Source organism: Zeus faber, assembly GCF_960531495.2.
Source record: "Zeus faber genome assembly, chromosome: 8".
Taxonomy (NCBI): Eukaryota; Metazoa; Chordata; class Actinopteri; order Zeiformes; family Zeidae; genus Zeus; species Zeus faber.
Window position 1 is genome coordinate 24,759,674 of NC_137195.1, and position 19,864 is coordinate 24,779,537.

Sequence of the window (19,864 nt, forward strand, 5' to 3'; positions counted from 1 at the left end):
CTCATTTGTCTCATTGAAAATAGGTTTGAATTGTTGGATCACATGGAATGTGAATTCTCTTTTAGGGCAGCTCATACTATTCGACAAGAATATTCACAGTATTTTGACCTTTCGGGGAACCTAGTCTTTTTCTGAAGTTAGGGGATTGAAGAGGAAATGCAAACCTGGACCTGCTTGCACACACACAGGCACACGCAAGGTAGTGGACAGAAGACTAAAATCCAACCACCCATTTGGTTCCCACAGGCTGTCATTTAACGCCACAAGCTTGCTGCATTGTTTGGCGCAAGCAAAAGTACACAATATGATTTTTGTTTTCCTTGATGGGGATTGAATTCCAGCTCTTCATAGGGTCAGATATAATAGCAGTGCCTCGGATTAGAAGCAAATCCCTCAAATACTCAAGTTAGATGTTTAGCCTATAATCGCTGCATGTAAGCGCTGGCCAGCGGTGACTGCGCTATAGTGGGCAACTTGTTTTTGCCATGATTATTTCATTAACTCAAATCAAATTCCAAGACAAATGCTTAATTTGCTAAAGGTATTTGCTAACAAGCGAGAAAGCCATATGGCACATTGGGCAAAGATCTAGGTGTATCCCTCATTCAAATGCGGTGGCTTTTCTGAGGATCTAAGCAGGTAGCAGTTGGACTTAAGGAAACGCATGTGATGTTTGTGTCGGTGACAATCACAAAAAGGATTAAAACAAATGCAATTTAATGAGCGAGGTCTGATGAGGTGGAGCCGCCTCACCCACAACTAACAAGCTGCCGTTAATGGACTGCGATGACGACGTCAATAAAACCTAATTACCTTTTGGGGGTTTTCTCAGACCTTCAGACAACACAAAAAGAGAACCAAACTCATCCTTTCCTTCACAAGCCAGCGGCTCTGTTCTGGATTCACAGCATCTACAGAATGCTGGGTATCCAGTCCCTCTTCCAGGAAAGAAACACAATCCAGAATGTTCCCTTGCTTCTCAGCACACCAGGGAGATACTTAAGCATAACAACGCACAAGGTCTTCTACAGACCTCTATAGAATGATGTTCACCGTCTGTGTGGAAACTGACGCCGAATAGGGTGTGTTGGGCAAAATATGTTTATGATTGAATTGGTAATAACATATTAGTTAAAAGATTACCAGCTTTTGAGAAAACCTTGTGCACGGTAATTGTATTCCCGTCTGCGTGGAAAGCAAAAACCCTCCCGTTGGATCTTGTGTTGCTACTTTAGACAGAAACTATGCAAGACGCTGCAGTTCCTACTTCCAGTCTGGCTCTCTATGGCATTGTATCCTCCTGTCGTGCATTCCCCTCTACATTGTTTTCCAGAAAGGAAGCTCTGTAAACACAAACATAAATCACAAAGATCCCTGGACACAGAAAACCAAGCCCTATAAAAGTCCAGAAAATCTTAGATGTGGAATCTCACTTTGTAAAACAAAATCTGCTGAAGGTCTTTTTTTGGTGGTCCTATTCTTTTAATGAAAAAAAAATTGATATTATTCATATTTTTTTTATATTTTTTTTATTTTTTATGCCTGACAAAAGCTCTCTGTTATTACTCTGGTAATGAGAGAGATCACCCCCGACAAAACCATTCCAGCGCAATTCGATGAGACAGAACTGTGTGTTTATCCCAACTCGGAAACAGGACTTTTTTCTGTCCGAACTTGGGTTACAAGCGAATCGGTGGAAACTGGAAACACGGTCGCACCGCAAGCTAGACTGCTTTAGCCGCAGATGTAACCCCTGGCTGATTGCAGAGGAGGCAGAATGATGGTATTTCCTTCTGATGTAGTTGAGTGTCAGTGTGTCTCTACTGCAGGATTGGGCCCGTGGTCCATAGCCCCGGGTCAAACCTCAGAGCGAGGAGCCAGGTCATTGTCTGCCTCTAGACACAAAGCAGACAGTTGGTACACTCTTTCACTGCGGTTTTGGAACGTGTGTGTGTGTGTGTGTGTGTGTGTGTGTGTGTGTGTGTGTGTGTGTGTGTGTGTGTGTGTGTGTGTGTGTGTGTGTGTGTGTGTGTGTGTGTGTGTGTGTGTGTGTGTGTGTGTGTGTGTGTGTGTGTGTGTGTGCAGACTGTAAATGTAGCGCCAGTAGTTGGACCTTTTGAGGTTGTTCTTGATGTCATCTTGGGCAGTCGCCAGCCACCGTAGAGGACTCAAGAGCACAAGATATGACTTCAGGGTGTTCACTCTTCATATTACACACACACACCCACACATGCTCCAAGACAAAAAGGCATTGTCTCTTTCCCTCTTAACTTTTGTGGAGTCACTAATGCACACATGCACATGCCACCACTCTTTCACTCTCGCTGTCCTTTGAAACATTCCAACTCATCACTTCCTCAACACACCCTGCACTTAAGAGGTGACTGGTGAAGGATAGTGGAATGACAATAGAGGCTTGTTTACGATCTCTCAAAAAATTGCGTGTACACACACACACGCAGGCCCGCACACACACACACACACACACACACACACACACACACACACACACACACACACACCACACCACACCAGACAAGATGTGGGGTTTTCCAAGATAAAAAGTGTAAGCTGAGGTCCCCTTTTTGCCGTCTCTGATACACAAACAAGGAAGGAGCCTCTGAGAGTGAAAACACCTGGTCCTAGCTGCAGCATTTTTGAGAGCGACATTGGTGTATAGGGATGTGTGATATGGAAAATGGTATCACAACATGGATATTCTGGATCAACCTGGAGTCCGGGGACCCCCAAGGGGGTCCTACAAGATTTTCGCCTGGGGGTTCTGAGCCAAATGATGAATAGTTAAATTCCACCATTGTTTATTTTATTATTTACTCAATTTCAGTTAGCACCATTGGAAAATGTACAGTAAAGCAGGAGGTAATCTGAAAAAGACGTGAGAACAAAAATGTAAGAACCACTGGAGAACATGTCTCAGAACACTCGGTGGCGAAAGAAGCACAAACGCGACAGCGACAGGAATTGGGAGTGGCTATGCTTTACATAAAGTTGAAACAAGAAAATAAAAAATAGTGAAATCAAACTCAAACAATGCCATTGTGGCAGTTCCAAGTCGCTAAAACCGAGTAGCGTTTTCCCTCCAACACAGCGACAGACGATGGGGTTGAAGAGACACCATTTTATTGTAGCAGCTCCTCTCCTGTGTGTGTGGGGATTGGGGTTTTACCTGTTGCTCGTTGATAATTCTAATGAGCAACAGGTATACAGCCACACTGGACCCAGGACAGGTGTGGCTGCTCAAACTCCACCACAGCCATTTATTTACAGTTCCTGTATTTCCTTAAATGGTGACCGGTGCTTTTATTTATCTTAACTTCCGTCCGGGCGCCGTCCTCCTCAAAATAAAGAAAGGAGGAAAGGAGAAGATGAAATCTGGGTAGAGGAGAAAACGAGAAAAAGACAAAAAACTGTTTGCTCAGGGACTTGCGCTGAGAACACCGCAAGAACCTCGATGACTGCGTGAAGTCTTATACTGAGGAGGTCTTTTTTGTCATAAACGTTTTTACCTCAACTGTTTTGATCCTAGTTTCACTGCTGTCTCTCTATCTATAGTATAGGCAGGTAAGGAATGTTTGACAAAATCATATTTAACAATAAAAATGTTCTCAGATTTGGGTCCCCAGAGACAAAATCTTATCAAATGGGGTGTGTGGCCTAATGCCTATGACATTTTCAGGGTTCTTGATAGGTAAAAAGGTTAAGAATCACCGTTCTAGGTGACGTGTATATATCCCACTATATCCATATCACAATGCACTCAAACTGTAGTTTCTTGAGAGAAAATGTGCTAATTTTTCTGTATATTCTCTCTCTCTCTCTCTCTCTCTCTCGCTCTCGCTCTCCCAGGTCGGGGGGACATCCAGCCCCAGCTAGACAGCGCCATGCAGGACGTGAGTGACAAGTACATCCTGCTGGAGGAGACGGAGAAGCAGGCGCTTAGGAAGGCGCTCATCGAGGAGCGCCAGCGCTTCTGCTGCTTTGTGGCCATGCTGCGGCCTGTGGTGGTGAGTAGGTAGATGTACGCAGGTGGTTTGAGAAATGTCTCAGAAGAGCACCGGATGTATAAATGTGTAAAATAGCGTCTAGACATAAGAATCTGGATTTTCTGTGTTGCCAGCTTTAACATTGCCACTGTGACTGCCAAACCAATACTGATTATTTATTTATTTATTTATTTATCTATTTATTTTGAGATTTGTCGGTTAGGAAATGTCAAACTAAATTATTACTTGAAAAAAGAAAAAAAACTTCATAAAATGTAGTATTGAAGGATGGACATGGCGCACACACGCACGCACACACAGACGCAGAGAAACACATTCATACTTTTGGATGCCTCGAAATGTAAATGAGAACTACAATTCAAAATAATCATCAACAGGAGTGATGAAGCAATCTCTCCGTCTGACCTTTTCACCTTAAAATGTTATTATGAGGCCATTTTGTGCATTTCAATGGCATTCTTGGACAGAGATGATAAAGCAGTTCGGGCAGCGCTCCTCCAGATCCCACTTTCATGTCTTTTAACTCGAGTCAGGTCGAAGTGAAATCTCCCCGTGTCCTCCCCCGGTTTCTCAATGGCTCGTGTGTTTACTTTAGGACGAGGAGATCTCCATGCTGGCGGAGGTCACCCACCTCCAGGCCATCTCCGATGACCTGAAAGCCCTGACCTCTGACCCCCACAAGCTGCCCCCTGCCAGTGAACAGGTAAAGGAGAGGGCAGTTGATCCAACACTACAGAGTGATGTCAATCGCGCCGTCTAAATGAATAAAGGGGTCGATCGAAGGCAAAACAAAACCTTTGACCTCTTGAATTTTGTGGTAAACAATTTGAGAAAGAAAAATGCAAACTCTAGCCTCCTTTCCAGACCAACTCTAGATAAATTGTGTGACACCTCTGCCCATCTCAGGTCATTTTGGACCTGAAGGGATCAGACTACCATTGGTCCTACCAGACGCCTCCGTCCTCTCCCAGCACCACCATGTCCAGGAAGTCCAGCATGTGCAGGTAGGCTTCACAACACCACGTCAATCACATTGCGGTGGTTCCAAAATGACACACTCTGATCGGCCAATCACATGACACCATATTTAGGTCCAGCAGATGGTGCCACATGTATATTTATGTTGGAGGTCACACTTTTTTTTCTTTTTCCCCCCCTAAACTCATCATGGGGTGGAGAATCGGGACAGCTCTGTGTAGAAAATAAATGTATTTGGCCTGTTCCTTGTCTGCCACCCGGTGTTCGATATAAGACACTGCAGCCCCGCTGCAAATACAGGTACTCCTCACTTAATGACCTACCTGTTTAACGACCGTTTGGACTTACGACCAGCTCTCTAACCAGTCTGAAGTGTGCGCTGCGCTCAATACCGCGGCACGGGTGGCGTCTCAGCATCATCGCACCTCACCGTTCTCAGTCTCGTTCCGCAGTCGGTCAGTATTTACTACACTAGCGTTCGCAATCTCCAAGACCGAAATAACGGTAAGGGGGCGGGTCCTCGCTTACCGACCAATTCGCTTAACGACCTGGTCGTAGGAACGGAACTCGGCTGTTAAGTGAGGAGTACCTGTATTCAACTGTAATTTGGAGATTTTTTTTTAGAGCTATGATACTAACATAACAATACAAACAGTGAGTAGACTGGCACCTGCTGGAAATAGTAGTTTGCTTCCAGAAAATAAGTTCCTGAATGCTGTAATCTGTTCAGACTACCCCCCCAGCCCCGCCCTCCCTGCGTCCTGTGCCCCGCCCCGTCCTCCTCATTCAATGTTCCCAATGGAGAGATAACTAGTCAGCTCGCTGCTGGGGATTGTGTTTCGCTTTGCATCTGTCGTCTGAAAACCTTGTAACTTTGGCATTGGACTTATTTTATTTTCATTGTTTTCCTCCTAGGGCTGGGCGATATAACATACCATTGTGATGAGACTCGATATTTAGTATATAGTATATTGTAGTATTAACCACATTACTACTGATTGTTTCTCAAAAAATTCTTGTGTGTAAATATATTATGAAGGCATCCATTGCCATCCCCAAAATGGGTTATTGATATTAAGGTATTTTTCAAAGGAATATCTCGATATTTGGTTTAGTCAATATTGCCCAGCTAAAGCACCTCCCCCTTTGTTTTTACTTCATTTTACATCATTTCCTAAGCATAGTGTAGAGATAGTTTTAAATTGAATTATGATTCTATTGAATCTAGAATCTTAAAAGTCCAATATCAATCCAAAATCAAGTTGTTTTTTTAGTGATCGCATTACTGTTGAAAGATGCAATGTTCTCAAAGGACAGAACTTTGTTTTCATGCTTATGCTGTTTTCCAACCATTGGCCAGTGAAGTGTTTTGGGATTGGGTAATACACTCCGACCCTGCTGGTGCATGAGTTGCTGAACCGAGCACCGTTTGCTGGAGTTCCATAATTTTTCCATTTGCAGTGGCCAATTTTTCATTTATTATGAACCGTCGGTGTATTTCATGCAGTATTTCCTGCATTCCGCACAGAACCGGAATCTTTTTTGACAAACCTCTTTCCAATTTTTTCTGTTTTCTCAGTTTAATACGTGTGTGTTTTGATTATTATTATTATTATTATTTTTTTAATACCAAAGTATTTTGTATTTAGTAGCAGGTGTCTCATTACCTAAAGGCTGCACAGCTCTAAGTGCTTATACATCCGAGAATATAGAATAATCAGAGGGTTTACTTTGATTCCATGCCTGTATTTTGTGTTAATCATCCATTTCAAAAGGCATTCTAGACGCATGAAATCCTGTGATTTCTTGCCTTCCAACAAAGCACCGTTATTGATTCTTTTTGGGGGGTTGTTTGTTTGTTTTGTTTTGTTTGTTTTATGTGGGTGTCTCATTATTATTGATTTTGTTTTTGACTGGCTTGGTCTCGGCCACTGCTTGCTGCATCTTGGTGTGCTGTGTTAACCGTTTGCCCTCACCCTCCCCTTGTCTTCCACCCCCCGCCCCCCCCCCCACACACACACACACACACAGTAGTCTGAACAGCGTTAACAGTAGTGACTCCCGGGGCTCCAGCAGCGGCTCTCACTCTCACTCTCCCTCCTCCTCCTCTTCCTCCTCTTCCTCCCACCACCTGTACCACCACCACCACCACCACCATCGCTACCGCAGCTCCACGCTGCCCCAGCAGACCCCCGCCCGCCTCTCCAGCATCTCCTCCCATGACTCAGGCTTCATCTCGTCCTCGCACGACCAGTACGTGCCGTCCAAGTCGCCGTCGCCCATGCTGGCTGACACCAAGGTGAGTTCAAGATTAACTTAAGGAGCAAACACGATGAATGAAAAAAAGCGACATATTTTGAATGAAATGTTTGTAGAAAAAAAAAAAATAATTTGAATGGCTGCTGCAACAGCTATGTAAGGGATAATGTGCATTTAACCGGGCATTATCGCTGATTAACTTGTCTTGTATCCCTCTGAAAGGGGTTAATTTGCTGAACGTTATCCCTGATAGTGTTAGCATTACCATGTAGCCGCTGTGATTTGGGGGGACATGAATACAGGCAGGGAGAAGTGGTTGCCCTTGACATTATTATTCAAGGGCAACCATCATTATCCACAGTCAGCGGTCATTATTCAGAAATAACTGACCACAGACTGCCGCTATTGACCAATCAGAATAGAGTTTTTTCACTTTTCTATTTCTATGGTCTGTTATTGAGGCACATCCAGACTGGTATGATTTAGAAACTGTTCCTTTGAGTCCTGCTCATTGGCTCTGCTTGGTGAGGACTTCACTGAACATCAGAGGGGGAGAAAACTCCAAATTTAAAGTCGGAGCACGTTCAATAGGCCTTTTTCACTGCTCTGTTCCCATACTCCTAACTCCGCAGACCCGGGGGGTTGGGGCAGCTTACTGGCTGAGGTTCTGCGTATGGGATGAGGGTGAGGTCACCTCACTATGATTATAGCATCAAAGTACAGGAAATGGGTCTAAAGTCTGCCTCCACTCTAGCCCAGGGAAGTCCAGGTCAATCCAGCCGTGCCATTTAAGAGTCAGCCGCTATGACAGAACGCAGTTTGGTTCTCACCAGAAACCACTCGAGGTTTACTGTCATCCGCATCGAGCTTTTGCCAAAATCATGGCAGTAAAATGAAATGTTTTAACCCCTTGACTTCTTGGGGGGGGTGTCTCGGGTTGCGTTGTCGCGGCTGCGGCCCGTGGTTTGTACTTTGACCGTGGGGCCAGCTCTTGGGTGCTCACCAGGATGGGAATTTGCTGTGATTGCTGGCAGGGCCGAGAACCAAGAGTGCCTGGAATGATGTCTTACTGCAGACGCCAAGAGAAGGTTTAATGTGATTGATTGGAAGCGGTTTGGCCAGGCCCAACCCAACCCGTTACTGTTAGAGGGAGAAGAAGCCCTGAGAATTGGCCCGACTCTGTGCACGCTCGGTGGTTGAGGTCTGTTCGCGGGCCAGCAACAACAGCTTCCTCACCGCGTCGTTGCCAAGCGAGGCTTTACCCATAAGCCCATTTTCCCACTACAGAGCCCGAGCTGCTTTATTGCCACCTATCTGTCTATCCCTCCCAAAGGAAATGTCGGACTGAGTTATTTTGATATTTTCATAAAAATTATTGGGGAAGCGATGCTGCATAGCAGCCAAACCTCACGTCCTCTGTCTGAGAGATGTACATTTAAACATGGGCAATTTAAGATGGGTAATATTGACAAAATAAATTAAGAAAATAGACCAATATTGCAATATTCTTTGATGAATACCTCAATATCGGTCATGGCAATACACACAAGAAACATTTGAGAACCTGTCATGGTAATGTGGATATTATAACCAAGCGGGTAGAGGTGTTGATTAGAACAGTCTATGAAGTTCAGAAAATGAGTCCTCGAGACGGTGTTTCACGATATCACAAACCAACAATAACCCAAATGCCAGACGATATCTATTCTCTATATGATAACGACATGTCCCAAAGCTCTGTTGAGCGGAACACCGTGATGCGCTGCATTATTTTTCCCCCCTTTCTAACACCAGAAAAGCTGTAATTAACGCTATTAACAGTCCCAGTGCACTGCTCTGCGTTCTGCTTTTCGTAGTCACTTGACAGTGCTGATGTGAAAATGTTCCGCTTCTGTGTCTAACAAAATGTCTCCCTCTGCTTTTTCAAACCCCCCCTCCACCGACTCTCTCTTCCCCGGTGCACGTTACCCGTTGGCCTGTCACGCGTCCACCCTGCTCTCTCCTTCCCTCATCCCTCCTTCATCTTCTATATTTACACCGCATCTTCTATCTGCCCCCCTTCTTTCTCTCTTTCCTTCTCCTTCTCTCTCCAGTCCTGTCCCAGTTCCAGCTCCTCTGAGGCCTCAGAGGCTGCTCTGCCCCACAGCGACTGCAGCGACTCCTCGTCCTCTTTAGCTCCTGCCGCTGCCGACAAGGTGAAGCTCCCCTTCACCCCCCGCACGCTGCTCGCTGTACTGCCTCCTCTTTCCCAGCCCCCCCCCCCCCTAAAACGAAAGCTTCCGAGGCTGCAGACATGACGCTGTTTTTAAACCCCACTCCTGATAGGTCCAAGTAGAGTAAAACTCTTAAATCATGGGCAGCAAACACTCAAAAACTACCGGTTACGCCCGATGTCCTTGTGTTCCGTTCCCGACACCTTCTTTGGAAACTTCTGTATCTGGTGAAGATTAGATGTGTGGCATGGCCAGGGCTCGGTATTGTACAGAATCTTTCATTCAAGATGAAACTGGTATGATAACTTCCTAACAAAGTAGCAACATTACAATTTTCTATTTTTCAATCAAAGTAATAGGATCTACACTTGGAATCAGCCAGTACTTAAAGTTTGGGGCTTTTAAGTTCTCATCAACACAGAAAAAGGGTTTCAGTGAAACCCTAATTACTCCGATTTTGGTTAGGTCGTCAAAACGTCCCCAAATGTATAAATCTGCTATGAGTGTTGATATGGTCAATGTGCATCCTTCATCCACTTTTTGTAAAATTTGAAGATTTTTCCCTCTTCATTGTTTATTTTTCATTTTATGCCGTGTAACCTGTTGTGCTATCCATGGTGTGTGCTTTTTATTTATTATTTTTTTCATTTCAATAATTTGTCCCATTTTGCATTTTTTTTTTTTTCTGTTATTCCCGGCCCACCCATATACCCACTCGCCCCCACCCAGCTGTCCAACGGTTTCGACCACTACGCCCCAGCCGATTCCCCCTACCTGCCGGGCAACGGGGGGAGTTTGGGCTCAGGCAGCGGGACGGCCTTCCCCTTCATCCCTCCGTCTCCCTGCTCCTCCTCCACCCCCCCGACCCCCACCTCCTCCTCTCCCTCCACTTCCTCCTGCCCCACCCGCGTGTGGCTACGTCCCGCCTCCGCCCTGCTCCCAGACTTCCCCCACTACTGCACGCTGGGCTCCGGCATGGTGCCTTCATCTCGGGTCCCCAGCTGGAAGGTCGGTTCCCCGCCACCATCATCATCATCTTTTATCCTTCCATGCATCATTCCATCCCTTTTTGTTTTCTCTTTTTCATTTGTGTTGCTGGTCATGTTGAATTTAGTAGAGGTGAAGTTTCCCCAGTGCAGTCAAGACAGATACAAGACTGATATTGAGTCTTGTTTTGGCCCTGATAGGACTGGGCTAAACCCGGGCCTTACGACCAGCCCGTGGTCAACACCCTGAGGAGGAGGAAGGACAAGGACTGTGCACCGGCGCTGGACAGTAATGGCTGTGCCAGCAGTAATGGATGTGTCCCCCCTGGCCCGGTCTCTGCCCTGGCCCCGCTGTCGGGGCCAGAGGCACCCACACACGCTTCCATCCCATTAGAGGAGAAGAGGACTAGAGTGATGGCCCCCCATCCCAAGGTGATTCTCAGATATATACTGTATATATACTCTATTTCCAAAAACTTTCAGTAAGTGGATCCTTAGTTTGTCCGTCCTCTTTACTTCCAGGCTGGTGATATAGAGGCCCATGAGGAGCTGGCCGTGGCCCTGTCCAGAGGCCTACAGCTGGACACCCAGAGGTCCAGCAGAGACTCCATCCAGTGCTCCAGCGGGTACAGCACCCAGACCAACACCCCCTGCTGCTCGGAAGACACAATTCCTTCACAAGGTACCTCAGTTTTGGGGTATTTGGACGAATTTGAGGCAGATTTTGTCCAAAGATTTTGTTTCAAACCATCAATCTGTTTGGCATCTAGGCTTTTCTGGCACAAGTTCCCCATCAACCAATCAGAGACAAAAAAGTTGTTCATGTGACCCGTGCTCAACCCAAACTGTTTTTGAAACAAAAAAAGTCAGACAATACAAAGTGCTTCAATGATCACTAACAATCCTGATTACCAATTGCTCTGTTTTCACTTCAATTTGCACCAAACACATGAGTAATATTTTTTAGGTCAGCGTAGCTGATGTTGGCAGTAAAGAGTTATTCACATTGCTACAGATCTTCGCTTAACCCGATCACTGCATTCTTGGTGGGAAAGACGGACCCCGCCACCAACAATGGAAACAGCTTAAAGGAGGAGCGCATGCATAACCCATATACATTGAATGGCTGTTTCTTAGAAACAGCCATCTAAATAAATTATCAAACATGGAATTTAAAAATAATAATAATCATACAGATTACCAAATTTACATTTATGTGAAACATTACCTTAAATCTCTCTATGTCATAGTCACTGTCTCTCTCTCTCACAAATTTTGTCCATAAAGTTCCATTGAAACCCCTCTTTTTTTTCCCCCCCCTCCCCCCAGTGTCAGACTACGACTACTTTTCCATGGCTGGGGACCCGGAGTGCGAGCAGCCACCGTCTGACTTCGACAAGTCCTCCACAATCCCCCGCAACAGCGACATCAGCCAGTCCTACCGCCGCATGTTCCAGGCCAAGCGGCCCGCCTCCACCGCCGGCCTGCCCAGCACACAGAGCCCCCACCCGGCCGTCCACGGGGCCTACCCCGGGGGTCCCTACCCCTCCACACCCATCCACACAGGGGCCTATCCCCCCACCCCTACAGGTGATTGACATGTGAAAAGTTCTTCCTAGTTACTACAGTAGCTAATGTAAAAAATAATCCTGTATGTCTCACTACTTTGATGTGCCAGTGAAAGCTAGCTGCCGATTGGATGGGTATCAAAACGTTTTGTGGCAATTAATATCCTCTTTCCCTGTAAACCGTGAAACGCAAAGGTTCTGCCCAGTCATCTGGGGAGTATTGATTCATCATTCATCAATTGACTAACATTCATTTTATTTACCCCCCACTGATCCCCCAGCCTCCTGCTACTCAGTCCAAGGGGTCTACCCAGGCTCCGCCTGCTACTCACATGGCCAGGGGCCACCCTTGGTCACGCCTGGCGTGGCCACCATCCGCCGCACGCCCTCCACCAAGCCTGCCGCCCGCCGCTCGGGTTCCCTGCCAGGGGCCGGCCCCATCCCCATCCGCACACCCGTCATCCCCGTGCAGATCCCCACCGTGCCCGACCTCAAAGACGGCCGGGACAGAGAGGGGAGGGGGAGGGAGGTGGAGGAGGAGAGGCGGGGGGGTCCAGAGTCTCACAAGCGGGGAGGTGGAGAGGAGGTGGGGGTCTTGCCGGTGGAGTGCTGGAGCGGCCAGGCGTCCACCAACCCGCCCGCCCGCCCACCTCCCACCGACGCCGAAGGTGGAGGAGCAGAGACGGAGGGAACGGAGGCAGAGGGCAACATGCTGGTGGCCATCCGGAAGGGGGTCAAGCTGAAGAGGACCCTCACCAACGACCGCTCGGCCCCACGCGTGGCCTGATCCAAGATGGAACGCCAGACCAAGCCACCCAGCTACGCAAACGCCGTCCTAGTATATCAGTGGCAGAGGAGTCGGAAGAAAAACAATCACGTATAGATTCAAGCTTTAAAAAGTCTAAGGAGTGGCAAGGAACCCTCCACCTGTTCTCGTGTTCTTCTCATTTCATCGTGCTGTAGAGCGTATTATATAATTCTTTTAAGTCGTACATTTCAAAACGATCTAGGATGTGTTGGGACACCGTGACAGAGCCGAAGATTTTATATATGGCCGACATTATTAACTGTGGGTTTTTTTTTTCCCTTAAACACAAACGAAGTTCCAGAGAGAAGCCTGTGACGGCCGTTTATCCAGACCGGTAGAAAAGTATTTCTTTACTTTATCCTCCTGACTTTTCCCAGGGGCCCCTGGTGAAACACCGCGGGGTCCTTGAACCAAAGAACAAATTCACAGAGTTTAAGTTGAATTAAACCCCCGAAGTTGACTGAAAGAGAGATGCTCGTTATCCGAAAGAGACGCCGCTCAGTCAGCCTTCCTTCCCTCCAGAGAGCTGGAATCCGCATTGGGGTCTGTGTGCGTCATGCAAAGAAACAGCGCCTCTCAGTGGACGGTCTAGAGATCTGTGTTTATACGATTTACACCATTCTTGATGCCTCCACCTGCTGTGCACTGGTGGTTTGCAAATGGTTTTCCAGTTTCTCCATCTTCCAGAATTTGGTGGTTTAAATGGATGGAGTCGTGTGTTAACTTAATTCTTAATTCATGCATTTTTTTAATAATCCTCTTGCTTTTTTTTGGTCAGGGCAGAGGGGTGACTTGATTTTTTTTTTTTCCCCCTTATGAATATCACATAATCTGTATTATTATATTAAGCTTTTTCTGCATTTTGCCTTGTTTATAAAGTAGAAAAACATGTGACATGGGAAAAATAAAACATTTACTTCAATTTAAGTATGATTAAAACATGATATGTGAGACTCGGGGCCGACTTGTTGAGCCTTGAAATGTTTATGTTTAAAATGTTTGTGTTGCGAAATTATGATATGTTGAAAAAATGGGTTATACTGTAAGCTGCAATAATAAAAAAGTTGTTTAAATTTTTTCTTCTGTGTTGTTATCCAATATAATGAACACATCAGTCATCACCTTATGTAAAAAAGTGCAGGTAGCCTGACCTCTGGCAGTTGCTTTTTGTGTGTGTGTGTGTGTGTGTGTGTGTGTGTGTGTGTGTGTGTGTGTGTGTGTGTATATAGATAGATATATATAGATATATATATATCTATCTATATACATCTATCTATATACAGTGTGTGTGTGTGTATATATATATGTGTATTTATATGTGTGTACAGTACGTATATATTTATATGTATATATATATATTATATATGTATGTATGTATGTGTATATATATATATATATATGTATGTGTGTATATATATATGTGTGTGTGTATATATATATGTGTGTGTGTATATATATGTGTCTATGTATGTATGTGTGTGAATATATATATATATATAAAGATGTGTGTGTGTATGTGTATATATATATATATATATATATATATATATGTTTTTTTATATGGGTCATAAAGAGTCCAGTTTAGGAATTTATATTTACTTAAACTCTGTCCAGGTCCCCATCCAGGCTCAAGAAGAATACTACTCAAAGTCAAGTTTATGATTTAAGTAATGCATGGTCAGCCTTAAATGCGTGTTTTCTTCATTTTAATTGTTTAAAAAAATATATATAATAAAATAGTTCTTCATTTTCCTCCACTGGCAGCCTTTTAATACTGTAGGTGATTTAAAAAGCAGTTGGTATCAATGAGTACTAATCCTCTGTGTTTGTCATTGACGTGTATTTGTTGTTTGAGTTCCAGCACTGAGGCCATGGCTAATCTATATCAAATGTATAAAAATGTAAATATACTTTATCCATCCCCAGGCCCAGGATCTCACACAAATGTTATTTTTTATTTATTTTTTCCTCTCTCTCCCCATTTTATTAATTTTTATACTTATACCTGCAGAATATCGGTGAATTTATTTTCCCTCTATGTGCATGTATTGCCCGAAACATCCATTGCTATAGATCTTTCTGTTTCTTTTATTTCTTCAGTGTTGAGTATTTGATGTTTCAAGTCGCTTATTGGGTCTTCCAGCAATGCAGGCAGTCACCACATGGTTTTCATTTAGATGGGGTTGTTTTGTTTTCTTTTATTTACAAAATGAATTGCGGCAATTGTATCGATTTCACATTTGATATTGGTTATTGATACCTAGAAAAATCCCAGATATGAATAATACGATGTAGATTCAACACCATCCAAAATTTCAACCCATCCAAACATTGAAATGACCACCCTTTAGTTTAATTTGATGAAATTGCACATTGCCTGTATCAAAAGGTGCTATGCTTTTTGATATTGTCATTGTCGTTTGTAATCCCCCTCTTCCTAAAAAAGCACCATGTTTTGCCCCACAATGTTATATGCATTCTAGGATGACTTTAATATAGTGGTTTATTTTCTTTTTTTCCCCCTATCGTATCTTCAATAGGAAAGATAGAAGTGAATGGGCGATGATGAGTGTAGTTGAGATTTATCGAACAAAGAGAAAAACGTCGCTGAGATATTTCGGGGGGAAAAGCCAATCCCTATATACTGCATATTACATAAAATGTGACTTAATTTGTAATAACATCCGTCCACCTATATTCAAAACTTCTGTAAAAACTTCCATTTTCTTTTTGTCCCATTGTAAAGGCTAAATTGTAATTTCCATGTGCAGAACACTTGCATTCACATACTTAAATTAGATTATATAGAGAGTTGCCAGATAATACAGGCTGCACAAATGAAGCTTCTGGTTGTTGTGAAGGTTTTACTCTGTACATCTAAACCTGGATTCCAGGTGGCAGTCTGTGAGTGAGTTGATCTCTCTCTCTCTCTCTCTCTCTCCCCTTCCTGTACAGTCAAACAGGGCGTGACGCACCGTTTCAGACGTAAATGATTGCTTTGTTTGATTTTGTTTCTGCTGTTTATTGGACGCTTAACCGACATAATAAAAAGGATACAGTTTGCTCTGACTGACTGGGATGGTGACTTTTTAAATTTGCCGCTGTTTATGATAGACACACACACACACACACACACACACACACACACACACACACACACACTTTTTTTTCTTCTAAAACCTCTCCAATGACAATAAATCGACCAGCTTTGACCTATTTGTTACCATCTGTGTGACAGGGTGTTTTTAGTGTTTTAAGTTCAGTAAAAATACACAGCTTCTTAAAGATATGCAGGCACGCATGTAGGTTATACTCTGTATACCATTTATTTATTTAACTGAAAACGTTGACATAAGTGAGGCCTACAGCAAACGACGTGTAGGCAAATCCATGATACATTGGAAGCCTGAACATTTTTATTAGAAAAGGTTTTATGATTTATTTTTTGTCCATCTCCATTTATTTGTCAAATACTGAACCGAGTAATGCAGTAGTGTGTCTCGGCCACTAGGGGTAGGTAGTGTCAAACATAGGCAGTCAAATGGGTTTGAAAGAAAACGGATTTATTCAAATATCCCAAACAATCTTAAATCAGTGTGACCTTGCACCACGGTGGGGGGGAAAAAAGCATATATAATAATATATAAAACAATTTATCTGCTAGTAATAATAATATTTATTTGTATAGCAGCTTTCAACTCAACGCCGCTGCAACACACTACACCACCTGGTTACAACGCAAAAAGAAAAGCAAACATTCTAAATGCATTCATAAATTCTCGAATTATCCGAAGACTATTCATTACAACAAAAACGTCGAAAAACTAAACGACAAGTAGCCCCCATAAACCAGCCAGTGGAACGTATCCAATGCTGACGTCGTTTGACAGGTTGCGGCCTTGGTGACGTAAGAAAATGTGTCCGGCGTTCCTGACGTACTGACGCTGCGTTCCGCTCGGCCTCGGAAATCTGCAACTCGAGTCGGTAGCCCCGAACCCCCGACCGAACTCTTGTCTGCCTTGGTTGACATAGGTGTACGTGCAAAGTCTGCAGTAACTGTCTGCGCTGAATTAGTGTTTTGGCATTAAAACGACTACACATGTTCTATTATGTCAGATAAATAACAACACATATATAAACGAATATGCGTTTGTCATCAGGTCGGTAAGCGAAAAGCGGGAGTCGGACCAGAGTCATCTACCCCGAAATTCCGATTTAAAATGCCCCCGTTCCCCTGCACTTATCCCAACAGAAAAGGTCTTTATTCCGAGGTTCCGGTTCACGGGCTTTCAGAGCGTTGGATTTACGTCATAGTGTTGTTGTGTTGGGGGTTTTTTGGGGGTTTTTTTTTTTTTTGGCCCCCAACGCCAGCGTTTACGCAGCACGCTGACGCCATCCCTGCGTCGCCTGAAAACCGCGCCGTGATTGGTCCATGTCCCGGGAGGAGGCAAGGGGGGGGGGGGGGGGCGGCCCGACCGGGACCAGCCGCAGGGCGGTCGTCGCTCCGCCCTCCCATCCTCCGCCCTCCCATCCTCCGCCCTCCCATCCTCCGCCCTCCCATCCTCCGCTCCCGCTCCCGCTCCGCAGACGGTTCCCGGCGATGGGGTCTTCGTCTCATCCGACGCTGCGTGTCGGCCGCGAACCAGCGTCTCCGCGCCAGTAGGGCCCGCTCCGGCCCTCATCCGTTGTGCCGCGTGGTTTCGTTCGGACGCAGCGCTGCGCACCGGGGCGGCGGCGACCCGACTTCCCAGCCCCCGCGCAGGACGCTCTTGGACGGGACGGCGCAGCGTCATCTCCAAGGTGCGTCCCGTCGCCTCCGCGAGTTGGAACGAAGTGGACTCCGGTCCCGGTGCTTCGGTGACATAGTTCCCAGCTCCATTCCACCCTAACCTCCAGGCCTTGCCTCCCAGTGTACTCTACCCCCCCCCCCCCCCCCCCCCCCCCCCCAAAAAAAACAAACTCAGCCTGTCTTGTGCATGCTGGTGCTTTTCATGCACTTCCAGGCATTTCCACGCATTTTTGTTTCATTTTAATACACTTCTGGACCCCCCCCCCCCCCCCCCAGTGTGTGTCATCGCCTTGTCTGTGTTATGTCATGTGATTGTGTATCTGCACTGTTATTGCACTGTGGATAGTGTGGCACATGTAGTATACGTGTTATATAGTAAAAATGAATTCATTGCGACCTGACAGTTTTCCTCTGACAGGGGCCGCAGAGGAAAACAAGCTGAAGCTTAATCGGGTCCAGTGCATCAAATGGCAGCATTCATGGCTCATAATGTACATGGTCCCTAGTGCACAAATCAATCAATCAATCAATAATGGTGACGTGTTGGTTTTGCAGTAGGGCCAATGTCAAGACAAACAGCCTTTACAACTTGAATGTGGCCTCTCTATGCCTATTGAGTGTATGTGTGTGTGTGTGTGTGTGTGTGTGTGTGATATGGTATGGTGATTGTACATTTTCCCATTGCACATTGTACACATAAATCTGCTGCTACCGTGCATACAGTACATACCTATTCATATACATATAATTTACCAATATATTTTTTGACTGATATCTTTTGATTGTTGAAAATGCTACGATTTTATTATTATCATCATTTTTTTATGACTCTACCTACTTTATTTTGAACGGCCTTTGGACTTGCCCTCTCAGGCTTGCACTGCACTGACCTTGACAAATGAGGCGTCTTGAATCTTGAAAAATTGTGCACCTCGAGTGACATTAGCGATCAGTTTCTTACCCTCCCCATGTCCCTCCACCAGGTCTTTCGGCGCGCGTTACTCCATCTGTCCGAGATGCTGCCTGGTCTGCAGAGAGCCCTGCGTCCCGCCCACTCCCTCCGAGCGGTCGCCGGGCTGCCGAGAGGCGGCCCCGACGGCGGCCCCCGTGATGGTTCTCTCCTTCCGTCCCGGTCGCCGTTGCTTCCCCCGCGCTCTCTCCCGGCGATGTTCGTGCAGAGGCGCCACCTGGGCACGCACCCTCTGAAGGAGCCCATGGAGCCCCTGAACTCCCCCCGGGGGGCCAAGGAGTTTATTTATAGCCTGCACCCCTCGGAGCGCACCTGCCTGCTGCGGGAGCTGCACCGCTTCGAGTCGATAGCCATAGCTCAAGGTTGGTATGGACTAAGGGGGTGGGGGGCTGCATTATTGATAGGGGCTGTGTGCACTACAATGTTCAGTCAATGATGAACTAGCCCGTTATATGTCATGTTTCGAGAGCATACTAGGCCTATTGACCTATGAGCCATTAGTCAAGTCAATTAGCCAAGAGTCTCCACAACGAACTTAGAGGGGGATCACGCAGATTTTCAGCAGTGTTTAATATGTGGTCCACAGAACCAATTCCTGCATTGCCAATTCTGATCTGCAAAAAGAGCAACCGGGCTCTTTGAGAGGCTGTGATGTACCACTGATATACAGTACTCTTTGGCTCAGAGCGCCCCGTCGAGATGAACGGACGATCTTAATTCCGTGGAAAACAGCGCAACAGCGAAAAATCAACGCTAGTTTGAGCTCTTCCCGGCACAATGAGCTACAGTACATCAGACACTTGTTCTTTGTCTTTTACAACAGAAAATATAAGAAAGTGTCACCGTAGATGTTTAAATCGTTACGTCGCTCTTCATCCCCGATCCAAGGGCATCTCCCTGCTGTGCCGGTTTAAAACTCCTGTTTAAAAAGGGATTTATCCATCCATAAGCCCGATTGAAATCTGTGGAAATCACAGCACCGATCATTATCCTATTATTATCATTCTGCCGGTCAAGACATGGTTTTGGTGTGAGGTGGGGACTGTGTGACATACAGCCTCTGTTAATACTGTATACTGAGAATGAAACTATGACAATATGTAGTACACACACAACATAGGTGAAATAGACTGTGCCTATACACATCCAACTGTTTGCTGAGAAAAGGCGTTCCCGAGGTGGAGGGAGCTTGGGGCGTGAAACAACGTCCATTCCGATACGGAGGTCTTCAGTAAGCGTACATGCGATATATTACAGTCTAAGTTGAA

At 45.4% G+C, this 19,864-nt stretch overlaps 2 protein-coding genes across 3 annotated transcripts in view; both read left to right on the plus strand.

Annotated features, from left to right (window-relative positions):
- LOC307233990 (protein MTSS 1-like) overlaps positions 1–13,939 on the plus strand; it is a 70,102-nt gene extending 56,163 nt beyond the window's left edge. The window contains exons 7-16 of one of the 2 annotated variants that reach the window (XM_080005513.1): positions 3,868–4,025; positions 4,621–4,728; positions 4,932–5,029; positions 7,035–7,302; positions 9,356–9,457; positions 10,205–10,483; positions 10,663–10,893; positions 10,984–11,143; positions 11,791–12,051; positions 12,311–13,939. In XM_080005513.1, the coding sequence (XP_079861639.1) occupies positions 3,868–4,025; positions 4,621–4,728; positions 4,932–5,029; positions 7,035–7,302; positions 9,356–9,457; positions 10,205–10,483; positions 10,663–10,893; positions 10,984–11,143; positions 11,791–12,051; positions 12,311–12,816 (2,171 nt within the window). In that variant the 3' untranslated portion in view covers positions 12,817–13,939. The remainder of the gene's footprint in view (positions 1–3,867; positions 4,026–4,620; positions 4,729–4,931; positions 5,030–7,034; positions 7,303–9,355; positions 9,458–10,204; positions 10,484–10,662; positions 10,894–10,983; positions 11,144–11,790; positions 12,052–12,310) is intronic. The other variant, XM_080005514.1, reaches the window with a different exon arrangement.
- Positions 13,940–17,448: 3,509 nt separating this feature from the next.
- LOC307233869 (transmembrane protein 65-like) overlaps positions 17,449–19,864 on the plus strand; it is a 50,321-nt gene continuing 47,905 nt past the window's right edge. The window contains exons 1-2 of the mRNA XM_080005326.1: positions 17,449–17,637; positions 18,610–18,958. Of these exons, the coding sequence (XP_079861452.1) occupies positions 18,643–18,958 (316 nt within the window). The 5' untranslated portion in view covers positions 17,449–17,637; positions 18,610–18,642. The remainder of the gene's footprint in view (positions 17,638–18,609; positions 18,959–19,864) is intronic.